The sequence below is a fragment of the Acinonyx jubatus genome, chromosome B3 (genome assembly GCF_027475565.1).
Source record: "Acinonyx jubatus isolate Ajub_Pintada_27869175 chromosome B3, VMU_Ajub_asm_v1.0, whole genome shotgun sequence".
NCBI lineage: Eukaryota > Metazoa > Chordata > Mammalia > Carnivora > Felidae > Acinonyx > Acinonyx jubatus.
In genome coordinates, this window is record NC_069386.1 from 44,427,986 (window position 1) to 44,442,905 (window position 14,920).

Here is a 14,920-nt window from a genome sequence, read left to right on the forward strand (position 1 = left end):
CTCAGTGGATGTGGCTCCTCCCAGGCTGAGTCCTGGAGAAGTCACGCCTGCCCCAAAGATGAGACTAACTAGCCTGTGGTTCTGCCCAGCGCTTCCCCAGATTCAGGGACTGGCCCAGTCTGGTCCTGTCTACTTATCTCTGCATCCAAGCTGCTCTTCTGTGTTTCAGGCGGGATATCACTTATCTTTGGAGGTTAGAGTCACTTCCCATAAATGATCCCAGCAGGTAATGGGATGCTCTCAACCAACACATGGACCCTCCATTTACCTGCTATGTCCCACCACCACCATCTCCCCGCCAATATCCCATATTTCACCACTTAATACCCAATTTTGCATTAACTACTTCAGCATTTCAAAAATTATAAGTGAGCCACTTCTTTTATATAATTATAATCTCCACTCTGCAGATGAGAAAACTGAGATTCAGAAAGGTGAAGAGAACTGCCCAAGGTCACACAGCGAGAAGAGGGCAGTGACAGAACCCCAAATAGTTATCATTGAGTTTCCAGGATGTCATGAGTGGCTTGTGGGGTTCTTTTTCCAGGCTGAATAGCTGAAAGCCACCTAACATAACTCATCTCCCAATGCACAGAACCACAGTCCACTGCCTAGGACGGCCCAAGCACAGGGGACGAAGTGTCTGGGACCCTACCGTCCTATGGCACCAAATGGCCCCGCCTCCGTTGCTTCCACTGATAAACCAGAGGAAGCTAGTGGACCCAAGTGAAGCTAGTAAGGTGCCTCTCTCGGTGCTTGGAACTAGGGCATTAAAGAGCAAAGGGCCTCGGATGGTGGAGCTGTAAGGTCATGTAGAGATGGGGCTGTTGTCGGTGGGCTGGCAAGTCAGCTATGTGGGAAGCAAGGCTGTATCTTTAGAGGTGGGACAGTGGTGTACTTGTTAGGGGCCCAGAGAGTGGAAGGAGGCTGCCTGGTTTGAATCGAGGATCCCACTTACCAGCTGCGGGACTTGGGGCAAGTTGCCCAACCTTTAGGTGACCCATTTTTCTCATCTGTAAAATGGGGAAGTGAGTAGTCCTTAACTCATCACCATAATGAACTGAGTGAACACACACCAAGTTCACGGCACAGGCACACATGCACAGTAGGAACTGCCAGCTGGCATTATTCCAGCCTTGAAGACCCACAGACGGAGCAGCTCCCCGTGACTTTCCAGTTCCCAGTAGGTTGCCTCACTCTAAAAAAACTTTTAAGTTTAAAAATCATACACCACATTTATTTGGAAATTTTATTCTTTTTATTGCAAATTTCTGGTAAAGGAAAGAACACGGAAGCTGATCCTCATTTAAACTTTGGTCATAAGAGCACGCTGTAGCTCAGTGGCTTACAACCTCAGCGGCCTTTGAATCACCAGGGGGCCTTTGACACCTTACTGATGTCTGCCTCCCTCCTCCCAGAGGTTCTGGCTTAATTGGTCTAGGGGGGCAGCCCAGGCATCAATAGCTTTTTGAACTCTGCGGGTGATTCCAACATGTGGCCAGGGTGGGGGACCCTGCTGGAGCTCATGGCCTGAGCTTGGCAGCATCAGGAGCACCCAAGCAATTCCAGCGGACATCCAACCGTCGCCTGCTCACGTCACCCCACAACCCAAGTCCAGCTGGCCCCCCCGTCCCTCTTCCCAAGTGTCACATGTGCTGACTCTTCCTCCTCAGAGACGGCAGAGGAGAGAGACACCGGAGGACGCGTGATTCTCTGTGCTGTGGCTTGTGCATAAACAGGGGAAACTGTACTAAATGTGGTTATTCTATCACAGAAAGAAATTCACTTTCTGGTTGCAAATGAGCACTAACCTTTTTTTTTTTCATTGTCAAGTGGAAATAGTCTTCCTATAGAGAGAGATGCAAAGGTTTGTGACAAAATAAGGAAATACGTGTTGGATGACACATTCCTTAGATGATTCCTCAGGTCTAATTAAAAAAACATTTTTTTGTCAAGCCAAAGAAGGTAAAATACTGTGTAGTGTAGCAGCATATTTTATATGGGTAAACAGTAATAGCCAGTTATATAATTCATTTATGAGTTATCCTAAAAATAGAAAATGCTTTAATTTTCCTGAGTCCTTGGCAAACAACAAAACACAATTTTTTTTTTTTTAAATCTTCAAGAATGGTCTTCCTTTTCCTGGGCACCCTCACAGTTTAGGACAGTGTGTGTCTCACCATCAGGTTTTACATCCACGGGTCAACAACTTCACTGGCACCAATTTTCAATGACTAGTCAAATATGGAGATTGAAAATAAAACACCCATCCTCTACAAAGCTGCTCAAAATGAAAGGTTCTTGACAGTGTTATAAATGCAATATCAATTTGATTCTCTGTCCATACAAAAGTATGAATTTCTATTCCATTAATAATACTGAATGACTAATGTCTTAACAGTGATAAAATTTTCAGAACATTTAAAAATTACAAAGGATCCCATTTTTACATCATAATTCTGATGTATTATCATGCCTTCTATTTTGTCTGTAAAACTTTTATAGGATACAGTGCATTGACGTGGTAAAACCAAGGCACAAGAATACAGTTACAATAAGTGTATATAAACCTTAGCACTTTGTGCCAATTTTGGAAACATTTAGAGAGGAGATCATAAAGCCTGAAAAATTCTCACATCCTATTATGATTAACAAACGATTAATTGTGCAATAAACAGACTATCAACCACCATTCCATTATTAAATATATGGCTATCACTATACAGGCTGTGGATAGTTGAAAAAAGTTTTCAATATTAAAACCTGGCTTAATTAGGTGGTCACTGTAGATATTGTGCCTTGCATTATCTAGATAATTGTCTTAAGTTTTCATTTTAATCTGCAATGTATATGGCAGTTATCAATTTTTAAGCTTTTTTCATCAAGTAAATGATGAAGTGGGTTTCCAAATGTTAAATCCCTTGTCTCTACAAAAGACAGAAGATTTACAAGAAGATAACCTTATAAGAAATGCACAGATAACAATCATAAAATCCAAATATGGACTAAAAGGTTGAATTCTAATCTACCAGGACATTCTCTTAATTTAGGGTAAGGAGAAACACATTCCTGTGATAATTCATTAGTTTCTTAATTTTAAAAAAATCACCATGACATTTTTCAAAATAGTAAAGTCTTGGCTAGAGCGTCAAGCATTGAAGGAAAGTTAAGTCTTTTCATTCATAAAATGAAGGGGAAAAAAGCCTTTCAAAATCCAGGGGCAGGGAGGATATTCCATTGAATTTAGAGAAGTGGAATAAAGTGGTAAAAGTTGTATTTCATACTTTTAAAAAAAGTGTTTTTGAGACTCAAGGTAAACGCTTAGACCCATGAAAACACATTTCTTGGCACATGCACGCCATGAGTAGAACAATCCCGAATGCAGTGACAGCCTGGCTACACAGGTATCTAGCTCTAGCCCCACGAGCAAAACCACGTTTGAGGTCCTTGTCCCAGCCCCCTTCACATGGGACCTTCTGGCTTCTGCATCTGTTGGATTTGCTTCTGCAGCTGGTCCTTGTCCAACTTCATCTTGGCTTCAAGAACTTGCCTGAGGGATCCTATACTTTCATAGATGGCTGTAAACCCTTTAAGAAGAGGTAAATTTCACAAGAGTTAATATTAAAAAACAATGTGTGTCAAGTTCTACAGCATATAGTAATAGTTGATTTGGGCAAAAGCTATAAACAGATGCTAAAACTAATGAAGTAAAAGTTTGATAGGAAACAAGACAGTTGCATAGCTTGGGAGTATCTCCCTACAGGTTACTTTTTTTTTTATTTTTATTTTTAAAAATTTTTTTTAACGTTTATTTATTTTTGGGACAGAGAGAGACAGAGCATGAATGGGGGAGGGGCAGAGAGAGAGGGAGACACAGAATCGGAAACAGGCTCCAGGCTCTGAGCCATCAGCCGACAGCCCGACGCGGGGCTCGAACTCACGGACCGCGAGATCGTGACGTGAGCTGAAGTCGGACGCTTAACCGACTGAGCCACCCAGGCGCCCCCTTACAGGTTACTTTTTAATTACAAAGGGGGAAAGGAACTATTACAGTGGAGAAGTCTGGCAGATACCGCTATAACCAAGGGATCAAAGCTAATGTCACCAATGCCGGGAGAAACCAACACCAGATACCCCTGATAAGGTTCCTTGAGAAGTGAAGGACACGCCACTTCTGTGGCATCGTCTGTCCAAAAGGCACAACCTGAGGGGCACCTCGGTGGCTCAGATGGTTAACTATCCAACTCCCGATTTCAGCTCAGGTCATGATCTAATGGTTCATGGGGTTGAGCTTGGGATTCTCTCCCTCTCTCTCTGCCCTTTTCCCACTTGCGTGCATGTGCACACACACTCTCTCTCTCAAAATAAAAAAAAATAAACATTTTTTTAAATGCACATACATACATAAATAAATAAATAATAAAATGCACAACCTGAATCTAATTAAGAGGAAGCAAACAGACTCAAACTGACATTCCACAAAATACTGGCCTGTATTCTTTCATGATGTCAACATCACTGAGAAACTGATCCACTTCAAGACAGTAAATACAGAAAAATGATAACTAACTATGCTGTATGATTCTGGAATAGAACTTAGACCAGGGAAGGTCTTCTATAAAGGAAACAATGGTTAAAGTTGAAAATTGAATATTGAAAAAATCTACAACATATTACACTATATTATAGTTATGTAAGAGAATGTCCTTGTTCTTAGGATATATAGAATGAAATAATACAGGAGCAAAAAGGCATCATGACGTCTGCAACTTACTCCCAAATTATTTAGGGAAAAAAATTATATTTACACACACACACACACACACACACACACACACACACTCATATCACAAAATACGATTAAGCAAATTTCCAAAATGTTAACAACTGGTTATATAGAGTTTTTTGGCTACTCTTACTGTTTTTCTAAATTTGAAATAATTTCAAAAGAAAAAGCAAAAAAAAAGAAAAAAATTCTCCCTCAAAAACACATTTCATATTATTTTATATTTATGTGGGTTTTTAAGATAAATGTTTAACAGCTCCTGTTTTCATTAGTAAATTTAGAATTTTCTCAAAAAACTTTCTCTATATTACAATTAATGTCATATAAGGAATAAATATTACTTATTTTAAAAATGTTCTTATTAGAAAGATACAACATATGAAAGAGTACGTTACAAATCAGCATGAGCTTCCATTTGAAAAAGCACATATATATATATCACATATGTATAAAAAGATTTATATAAAGATGACAGCTGAGTGAGAGAAGTTATGAGTACTTAAAAAAATATTTTGCACTTTCTTATTTTCCATTAAGAAACATATTGTTTTTAGAATAAGAAAAAGTAAATATTTTTATTTTTAAAAAGCTCATATGCCTTTCTTAGTAGTAGTTACTAAATCTTAACAACCTCAGTGGCATGTTGAATATACAATAACAAACCCACCCAGAGAATGATGCAAAGGTAAACACTGATGAGGGGCGCCTGGGTGGCTCAGTTGGTTAAGCATCTGACTCTTGGTTTCGGCTCAGGTCATGATCTCACAGTTCGTGAGTTTGAGCCCCATGTCGGGCTCTGCGCTGACAGCACAGAGCCTGCTTGAGAGTCTCCCTCTTTCCCTCTCTCTTTGCCCCTCCTGCACTCATGCTTTCTCTCACTCTTAAAATAAATAAATAAACATAAAAAATCACTGATGAAATATTCAAATACCATATTCTAATAGCCCCAAAGACAAAGAAAGAAAATTCATTTTTATCTTCACAAGTTCTTGAATTCATAAATTTATTTGTGATTTCTACTTAAAAAAAATAATAAAACTTCTGGTGGTAACAACAAAAACTATTCTTGGGATAACTAACTACTTTTATTCCCATGTGGCCAAAGTAGAACGATTCCGCAGGGGAAAATTATGGAATCATGGAATTGGAGGCAGCTGGGAGATAATGTAGTCCCCCTCGTCACATTGTAAGACTGTCTTCTTTTTCCCAATCACACCCAACCAGCTTCCACTTGAATACTTTCAACAGCAAAGAACTCTCAGGCTCACAAGCCACCAGTGTCTTTTTAAAAAGAACCCATTACCTGAGGATATTTCTGCCCTGTGTTAAGTTAAAATCTGTCTTCAGGTAACTTCCAATTCACTTACTGGTTCCAGGTCTGTATTCCTGAATTCACAGAGTAACTAAGTCTAGCCCCTCTTTTATATGCAATAATACTTCAGACGTAGAATATAGCTTTAACAGTTTCTTCCGAACAAGTGTGAATTAATGGGCCCTGTTGACTTGTGAGCAGAAGAAAATCATTCACTGCTGTGGTAGCATACTGCCAGCTGTAATAAAAGAAGCCTTCAAAAGTCCTGCAAAGATATGTGTTTATTTCTGAGACACACCGACAGTGGCTATAAACAGAAAAAAGCCCTCAGATGGCATTAAAGAAAACGCACACAAGGGACGCCTGGGTGGCTCAGTTGGTTAAGTGTCTGACTTCAGGTCAGGTCATGATCTCACAGTCCGTGAGTTTGAGCTGCGCGTCAGGCTCCGTGCTGACAGCTCGGAGCCTGGGGCCTGCTTCAGATTCTGTGTCTCCCTCTCTCTCTGCCCCTCCCCTGCTCACATTCTGTCTCTCTGTGTCTCTCAAAAATGAATAAATGTTAAAAAAAAAAAAAAAAAAAAAAGAAAGAAAAGAAAATGCACATTTGCAAGCTGAGCAATTTTGGTTGGTTTGCCTGTCCATCACGGTGGCTTTCCATGTACTTGGAAGTGACACAACATTTTAGTTCACTACAGCACAGCTACTCAGAAAATCACCTAAGGACATTTTACCGTTATTACCATCAGCCGGGGTCACAGTAGTTGCATTAACTGGTTTTCAGATCATAGTGAAAATAAACCATGAGAGCTGTTTTCTTTTTGGCCTACCAGCGTCAACTTCTGCCTTCATTTCCTTCATGTCCTCATTCATCTGTAACTCCAGCTTGCTGATGCGCCCATGAACCTTCTCCTCTTCCTGTTTTGTTCTCTGCACCTCCATATTCTTCTTCTGACTCTCTTCTATTTTGTCAAGTCTGGCTGACATCTGGCTCAGCTTCTTCTCCATGTCCCTTTCACTGGCTCCCTGAGATCCGTGATAAGAATTGCACCTGATTACTCCAAAAGGAAAGTCTGTACTGCACTCGCATCAGTCCTAGTATCATTTAACAACAATCTGCAGGGAACAGAATTGCAAAGGTGGCTTGTTGCTCACTCAAACATCCATTCTCTCCTGTTTCCTTAACAGACCCCCAATTTTCAGCACGGTGTAAGCTCACCCAGAATTAAGGCTACATTTTATATAGTCCCCTGAGTTTAGTGCGGCCATAAGATTAAGTTCTGGCCAACAAGATGTATGTGGCAGCTTCTAGGAAAAGCTAAAAGGCAGCTGAGACATGGCCTCATCCCTTCCTTTTTCCTTCTGTTCCTGCAATTCAGATGTAATAGCTTGAGCACTAGCCATCATCTTGAACTATGAGAACAAGGGTCACTCTCTAGAATTGGCAGAGGTAAGCCAGAAGAATCCTAGGCTGCTGAGGACTGATAAGCTACCACATCAGCGCTGCACTCCCTACACCCAGACATCTTTTATGTGAAAGACAAATAAGGTGCCATCTATCAAAGCCACCGTTATCCTGAGGTTTGCTATTAGTTATTAACCAATCCATGTGTAAAAATAAACAGTGATCCAAAGACACAGAAGCCTACAAATGTAGTAGTATGAAATTAAGCAAATCAATCAGTAGATCTGATAATATATGGGAGAACACTTAAAGAAGTATTTGACATATTAAATATTGTCTTTCCTTTTCTTTCCAGTGTGCTTGGTTTTTGTGGGAACCTGAATCTGCAGGTGAGCCTTGGAGGCCAAGACTACAAACACTGAGCTTTCAGTTGGCTATTGCATGACCTAGCTCTCTTGATGTTATACAATGTGGTCTGCAATCCAGCAGATCAACACTGCGAGCCAGCAGAGTCAGAGATGCAGACTGCACCGGATGCTTCTGCTCCATCAAAGTCCAATAGGAGGAAGCAGTGCAAGAGAAGAGAAGGGAGAGGAAGAGGGTCAGGCTAAACAACCAAAACACAAAAAGATTTGCCTGCCAAATACCAGTTTCAGAGCCTACTGACTTTGAAGACTCTACATGCAAGGCTTTCTTGATGGTTTTATGGAGTTCTGCAAACCTTAGTTCTATGGGAGAATGGGCTAAAAAGAGAAGGAAAACGGAGAAGAAAACAGTAGATTTTGTTGACGTGTTGCACCGTGAGTGTGCATACTGTGGTTGTAGTGTGATGGCGGGGCCTAGTGGGAGAAACCTGGCCAACGTCGTGTTTTCCAGAAGACGAAATTAAACCAAATAGGATGAAGTTCGTAGCTGTTAGTTTTATTTAGAAATGCAGGTGGACAATTTGGTTCACTAAGGCCTTGACTTAAATTCATCTTAGCTGAAAGTACTAAAATTTTCTATTTAGCCTTTATTAACCAAAACAAATCCAAGTGCTCTCTTTATAATGAGTACAAAGAAAGGATTCTAAGGCAAGAAACAACCGAACAACTTAATGTGGTGCTACATAAGTCAATACTAAGTTGCAAGGGATTATTCATAAACATTGCAGGCCCCCACTGAATAACTTCACTATATTGTGCTAAACACCAATACCTACACTGTTTTCCTTAACAACCAAGGAAAGCTGATCGATTTTCTGTAAAAGTTCTTTTTCTATCCGTTCTTGTTCCTGTTGCAACCAATTCCGTGCAGATAAAATCTCATTACTGAGCTCCTCAATCGTACCTTTAAATCTAAAATAAGAAAGTTAGTAAGTTAGATGTAAAAAAAAATTCTGAATTACATCATATAACCTCAGTCTCTGGCTATCAAATTTCTCACAAATATGTCAGCATTCACCTCGGCTCCCTCGGAATTACAAGCTTACCTTCCCTTAGAATTATCCTTAGCACTAAATTGGGGATGGGGTGCCAGGAAGGATGACACAACAGATAAGCACCTGCTAACACTTCCTACTGGTGTAGAGCTGATGGTGTGGGTGTTGAGGTGTCACACAGTGACACACAGCCACGCCCGGTGCTCATCTTTGCCTTCAGGAGGCCCCCAGTGCTCCTGGCTCAGAGGACACAGTATCTTGGCACGCTTCCAGTCTCCTGTCTTTTCCTGGGCTCTTCCTCCCTCTCCCTGTTATCTCCCAGGACTGGAGCCTGGCGCCCCTTCTCTCAAATGTTCTCCAAATTGCTCTTGCCGGATACAGGTATTTCCTAAAAGAAAACTGAAAGAAAAAAACCCTAACCTCCATTCCTCCAGTCCTTGTCCTTTCCAAATACATTAAAATTACACTCCACACTTGCTATCTCCTCATTACTTTTGTATTAGTTTTATTATGAAATAGAATAAGAGCAGAAGAGAACATATGACTTAAATAATAGTAATAATAAAATGGACACTGTGGTAGAAGACCCTAAATTATCTGCTACATGTTTTCCTCTTCTTTCCTGTTAAGAAATCCTCAAAGAGGCACACCTGGGTGGCTCAATCAGTTGAGCATTTGGTTCTTGATTTCAGCTCAGGTCATGATCCCAGAGTCGTGGTATCAAGCCCCATGTCATGCTCCGTGCTGAGCATGGAGCCTGCTTGAGATTCATTCTCTCTCTCTCTCTTTCTCTCCCTCTCTCTCTCTCTCTCTCTCTCTCCCTGTCCCCCCTACCCCCACTATCCCTCTCCCCTGCTCATTCTCTCTCTCAAATAAAATAAAATAAGAAAATAAAAAATTATTTTAAAAAAAAGAAAGAAAGAAATCCTCAAATGTGAACTGGGTACATGGCTGCCTGGCCAGAGACTACATTTCCCAGCCTCTCTCGCAGCTAGGTATGGCCATATTACCAGGTCAGGCAATGGATCACAACTGCCCGGGTCTTGCCACTATTAAAAAAGCTTCCTGGGCAGGAAACGCAAGCCAGCAGCCCCTCCCAGCTGTGGAGCTCAGCCTACAGCCCTGCCTGACCAGGAAGACTGACCACAGAGGCTGCAGCTTAATGCATTCACTTATTCTAGCAGTATTCTGATGTAGTCTTTAGAGTTTCTCCATATAAGATCATACCATCTGCAAAGAGGAATAGATTTACTTCTTTTTTTCTAATTTGGAGTGCTTTTATTCCTTTTTCTTGCCTAAGTGCCCTGGCCAGGACCTCCAACACTGTGTTGAATAGAAGTGGGGAGAGTAAACACCCCCACCTTGTTCCTGATTTTAGAGGAGAAACTTTCAGCTTTTTACTGCTGAGTAGATGTTAGCTGTGGGTTTGTCATATATGACTTTTATTATGTTGAGATACATTCATTTTATACCCAATTTGTTGAGTCCGTATCAAGAAAAAGGTATCAAATTTTGTCAAATGCTTTTTTCCATACTGAGATAATCATATGATTTTTTTATCCTTCATTCTGTTAATGTGGTGTATCACATTTATTAATTTACATATATTGAACCATCCCTGCATCCCAGGGATAAATCCCATTCCCTCATGGTGTATGATCCTTTAAACTTGCTGTTGCATTTGGTTTGCTACCATTTTGTTAAGAATTTTTACATCTATGTTTAACAGGGATGTTGGCCTGTCTTTGGTATCTGGGTGATGCTGGATTCATAAAATGATTTTGGAAGTGTTCCCTCCTCTTTAATCTTTGGAGGGGTTTGAGAACGGGGTTTGGGGTGGGGGTTATTGAGTTTGTTGGCATTTAATGGTTTATAATAATCTCTTATGATTCTTTGTATTTCTGTGGTACCTGTTATAATGACTCCTATTTCATTTATAATTTTATTTATTTGAGTGTTCTTTCTTTTTTTTCTTGGTTAGTCTACCTAAAGTTTTGTCAATGTGGTTTATCTTTCAAAAAATCCCCAACAATTAGTTTCATTAATTTTTCCCATCGTTTTTCTTTCTTTTTATTAAACATTTTTAAAAGTTTATTTATTTATTTTGAGAGAGACAGCACGCACAAACTAGGGAGGGTCAGAGAGAGGGAGACAGAATCCCAAGCAGGTTCTGCACCATCAGTGCAGAGCCCAATGCAGGGCTTGAACTCACAAACTGTGAGATCATGACCTGAGCTGAAATCAAGAGACAGACATTTAACCGACTGTGCCACCCAGATGCCCTTCCATTGTTTTTCTATTGTTTTCTAGATTCTATTTATTTTTGCTCCAATCTTTATTATTTCCTTCCTTCTGCTGTCTTTATGCTTTGTTTGTTCTTCTTTTTCTAAAAGAAAGAACATATCTTTCAAGATATCTCATATATTTCAAGAGTATCTCATATTCCTTGAGATACAAAGTTAGGTTGTTTATTCAAGATCGTTCTGTTTTCTTAATGTAGGCATTTAGTATTGTAAACTTTCCTCATAAAACTGCTTTGGCTGCATTCCATAAGTTTTGATACTTTGTGTTTCCATTTTCATTTATTTAAAGATTTTCTAAATTTCCCTTTTGATCTTCGTTGGCCCATCTGTTGTTCAGGAATGTGTGGTTTAATTTCCATATATTTGTGAATTTTCCAATTTTCCTCCTATTATTGATTTCTAGTTTCATGCTATTGTGGTCAGAAAAGGTACTTGATAATGATTTTGATCTTCTTTAATTTATTAAGGCTTGTTTTGTAACCTAACATATGATCTATCCTGGAGAATACTCTGTTTGCACTTAAGAGAAATTTGTATTCTGCTACTGTTGGATGGAAAGTTCTGTACATGTCTGTTAGGTTTCTAGTTGGGCAGGGCTTCTGCCTATGCTCTGAGGTCAGGGGATGGGAGGAACAGCTGGCTGGGCTCCCCAGTCAGATGGGCCTACAAGCTGGGCTCTGCATTCAAGCAGGGCCGCTGGCTGGGCGCCCTGGCCAAGTGGGGCTGCTGGGCTAGACTGCACAATCAAACAGAGCCACTAACTGCATTGGGCAATTACCTCTGGTCGGCTGAGGTCTCAGACTGTGTTCGCTGGCTGGGCAGTTCGCTGCTGTTTGGACTCCATGATTAAGGGCTGTAGGCTGGGCTCCACAATTGCACCCAATCAAGTGGGACCCCCAAGCTATGCTTCCCAGCCAAGTGTTACTACTGGCTAGCCTCCAAGTTCAGCTGGCTTCATCATCAGACAGGGCCTCAGGCTTGCTCCAGGACTGGGCAGGCTGCTGGTTGTGCCACACTGTTGAGTGAGGTTCCTGGCCAGGCTTCCTGGTCAGGTGGCACCAGCTGCTATACCTCACAGTTGGGTGAAGCTGGTGGCTGGGTTTTGAGATCAGGCAGAATCATTGTCTGGGCTTCTGTTTGGGGGAGGGGTTACTGGCTGGGTTCTCTGCTTGGGCAAGGCTACAGGCAGTGCTCAACAAATAAGTGGGAGCAGTCTGGGCTCCACTTGCTAAGCAAGGCTGTAAGCTGGGCTCCACAGCCAGGTAATGTAGGGGGGCTCCAAGGTCACCTGGGGTCACTATGCAGGCTCCCCAGTCAGGTAGGGCTACAGGTTACAGCTTTTATTTTTTATTATATTTTCTAGAAGTTCTATTTCGTTGTTTTCAATTCTGACTGATCATTTTTAATAATCTCTCATTCCTTAGTCATACTTTCAAAATGTGTGTGTGCGTGTGTGTATACTCACACATACATATACATCACATACAAATGTATGTACGTACATGTATACTTATTTTATCCAATAATTCCTATATATGCAGTATTTGGACATCAAATTCCTCTTTTCTCTGTTTCTCCTGACTCTATCACATGTGTGACTTTTTTGTTTGTATTGTTTTACGATTTTTGATTATACATTCATGCTCCTTAGAACTTGATCTGTTCTGGGAAGATCTGGGAAGCCTTCAGGACTGGGTATTTACATCTGTTTCTTCCAGCTTCTTAAGCCACCACCAAAACAGGATCATTCTAAGATTAAACTGTCCACTGTGGTTTTCTTCAAGCTGCTTGGGTAATGTGAATTCTAGCTCTAAATTTATATGAAGGCTGTATTGTGGGGGCACATGGCTGGTTCAGTTGGTAGATCTCAGGGTCATGGGTTCAAGCTCCATGTTGGGTATAGAGCTTACTGAAAATAAATAAGTAAAATAAATAAAGGCTATATTGTGCTCCTGAATTTTCAAGGAATATCTTCTATCCCTCTACCCAGAGCCAAGATTTAGACAGGTGAGTTTCCTTAGGCTCTCTTTGTGGGAAGGGCATTTTCCCTAGTTCACCCAACCAGGGTTTTCCCTTTGGGTAATCAATCTGACCTTCTGCCCCAGGCTTTGTCCCCTCTCCCCTGTGAAGAGCGTTTGTGTCTAGACTTCTAGACTTTAAACTGTAGGAAGGAAAATAAAGATGTTCGTGTCTGCTGACTAGTAATATCTCCTATCGAAGTAATTTACATAGGAAAAAATACCAACATGTTTATTTTTTCCTCTGTGATGGAAGGAAGAGGACTGAAGAGATTTTTCTGTACTTGGCAAGCGTGTAGGATCTATGAGAAGTGGTGACATAACTCAACGATTACATAATACAGACAATTAGAGAAAAAAGAAACATGCTTGTCATAAGAGAATTCCTGTTAACTCAGCAACAACCTTGACACAACATTAAATATGGTGATGATAAGACATAAGAACCAGGAGAATGATTAATTTAAAATCTCCACAAGTCTCTAACAAAGTTCCACACTAAAATCATTGTTAAACAATATATTAAGTCAAATACACACACACACACACACACACACACACACACACACACACACACACAAACATATATAGTGATGACTGGCTCTGCTTAGGCAGGAAAATGCCAAGCTCATGAAGATTCATGATGGGAGAAGATGTATGGTTTTGTGACTGAGTAGAAGGGCAGATGATGAGTTTCACTGTGGGCAAGTACAGTTCAAGGTGTTACTATAACAAAATGGGAAAGTATAACACATCATAGGGTGCTGACTGGATAGTGTACAATCACCCTAGTGCACACCTCTCCCACCTACACTACTGCAGCAATGCCCCCACCTGATGATGTCCCCATCTCTGCTTTGCTCCCCACTTTTTAAAAATTTTTTAATCTTTATTTATTTTTGAGAGAGAGAGACACACACACAGTGTGAGTAGGGGAAGGGCAGAGAGAGAGTCTCTGGAGACACAGAATCTGAAACAGGCTCCAGGCTCTGAGCTGTCCACACAGAGCCCGACACAGGGCTTAAATTCACTGAGCGCTAGATCATGATCTGAGCTGAAGTCGGATGCTTAACCAACTGAGCCACTCAGGCGCCCCATGCTTTGGCCCCTTTTGATTCACTTTCTTTTTTTTTTTCTTTCTTTTTTTAATGTTTTTAGTTATTTTGGGGGGGGGAGGGAACACATGAGCAAGGGACGGGCAGAGAGACAGAGGGACAGAGGATCAGAAGCCGGCTCTGTGCTGACAGCAAAAAGCCCAATGTGAGGCTCGAACTCCTGAATCTCACGATCGTGACCTGAGCCAACGTCCGACACTCAACCAACTGAGCTACCGTGGTGCCCCACCGTTTTCTGATTGCCACCAAGGCCATTTAAAAATAACTATAAATCTTATTATATCACCCCATCTGCCTCAAGCCCTTCAGTGGCTGTCCTTACTGCACTAAAGCCAGAGACGAACCCCGCGTATGGTCTACAAGGCCCTGCTGCCGGCTTGCCTCCTCCCCAGGCCTCACTTCCCCTCCATCTCTCTTCCAGCCACCCTCGCCATCTGGCAGCTTCTTGTATGCCACACTCCTCCATCCCATACGTTCTTACCTCACTCTTCACCTAGTGAATCCCATTTCTTCTTCAGCTCTTACTTCAAACATCACCTCCTCAGGAAGGAGGCCCCACAACCA

General features: G+C 41.3%; 1 protein-coding gene across 2 annotated transcripts in view; it reads right to left on the minus strand.

Annotated features, from left to right (window-relative positions):
* Positions 1-1,247: 1,247 nt before the first annotated feature.
* FAM81A (family with sequence similarity 81 member A) overlaps positions 1,248-14,920 on the minus strand; it is a 75,467-nt gene continuing 61,794 nt past the window's right edge. For both annotated transcript variants that reach the window (XM_027067383.2, XM_027067384.2), the window contains exons 7-9: positions 8,702-8,837; positions 6,926-7,121; positions 1,248-3,587 (exon numbers count right to left, since the gene is read on the minus strand). In XM_027067383.2, the coding sequence (XP_026923184.1) occupies positions 3,463-3,587; positions 6,926-7,121; positions 8,702-8,837 (457 nt within the window). In that variant the 3' untranslated portion in view covers positions 1,248-3,462. The remainder of the gene's footprint in view (positions 3,588-6,925; positions 7,122-8,701; positions 8,838-14,920) is intronic.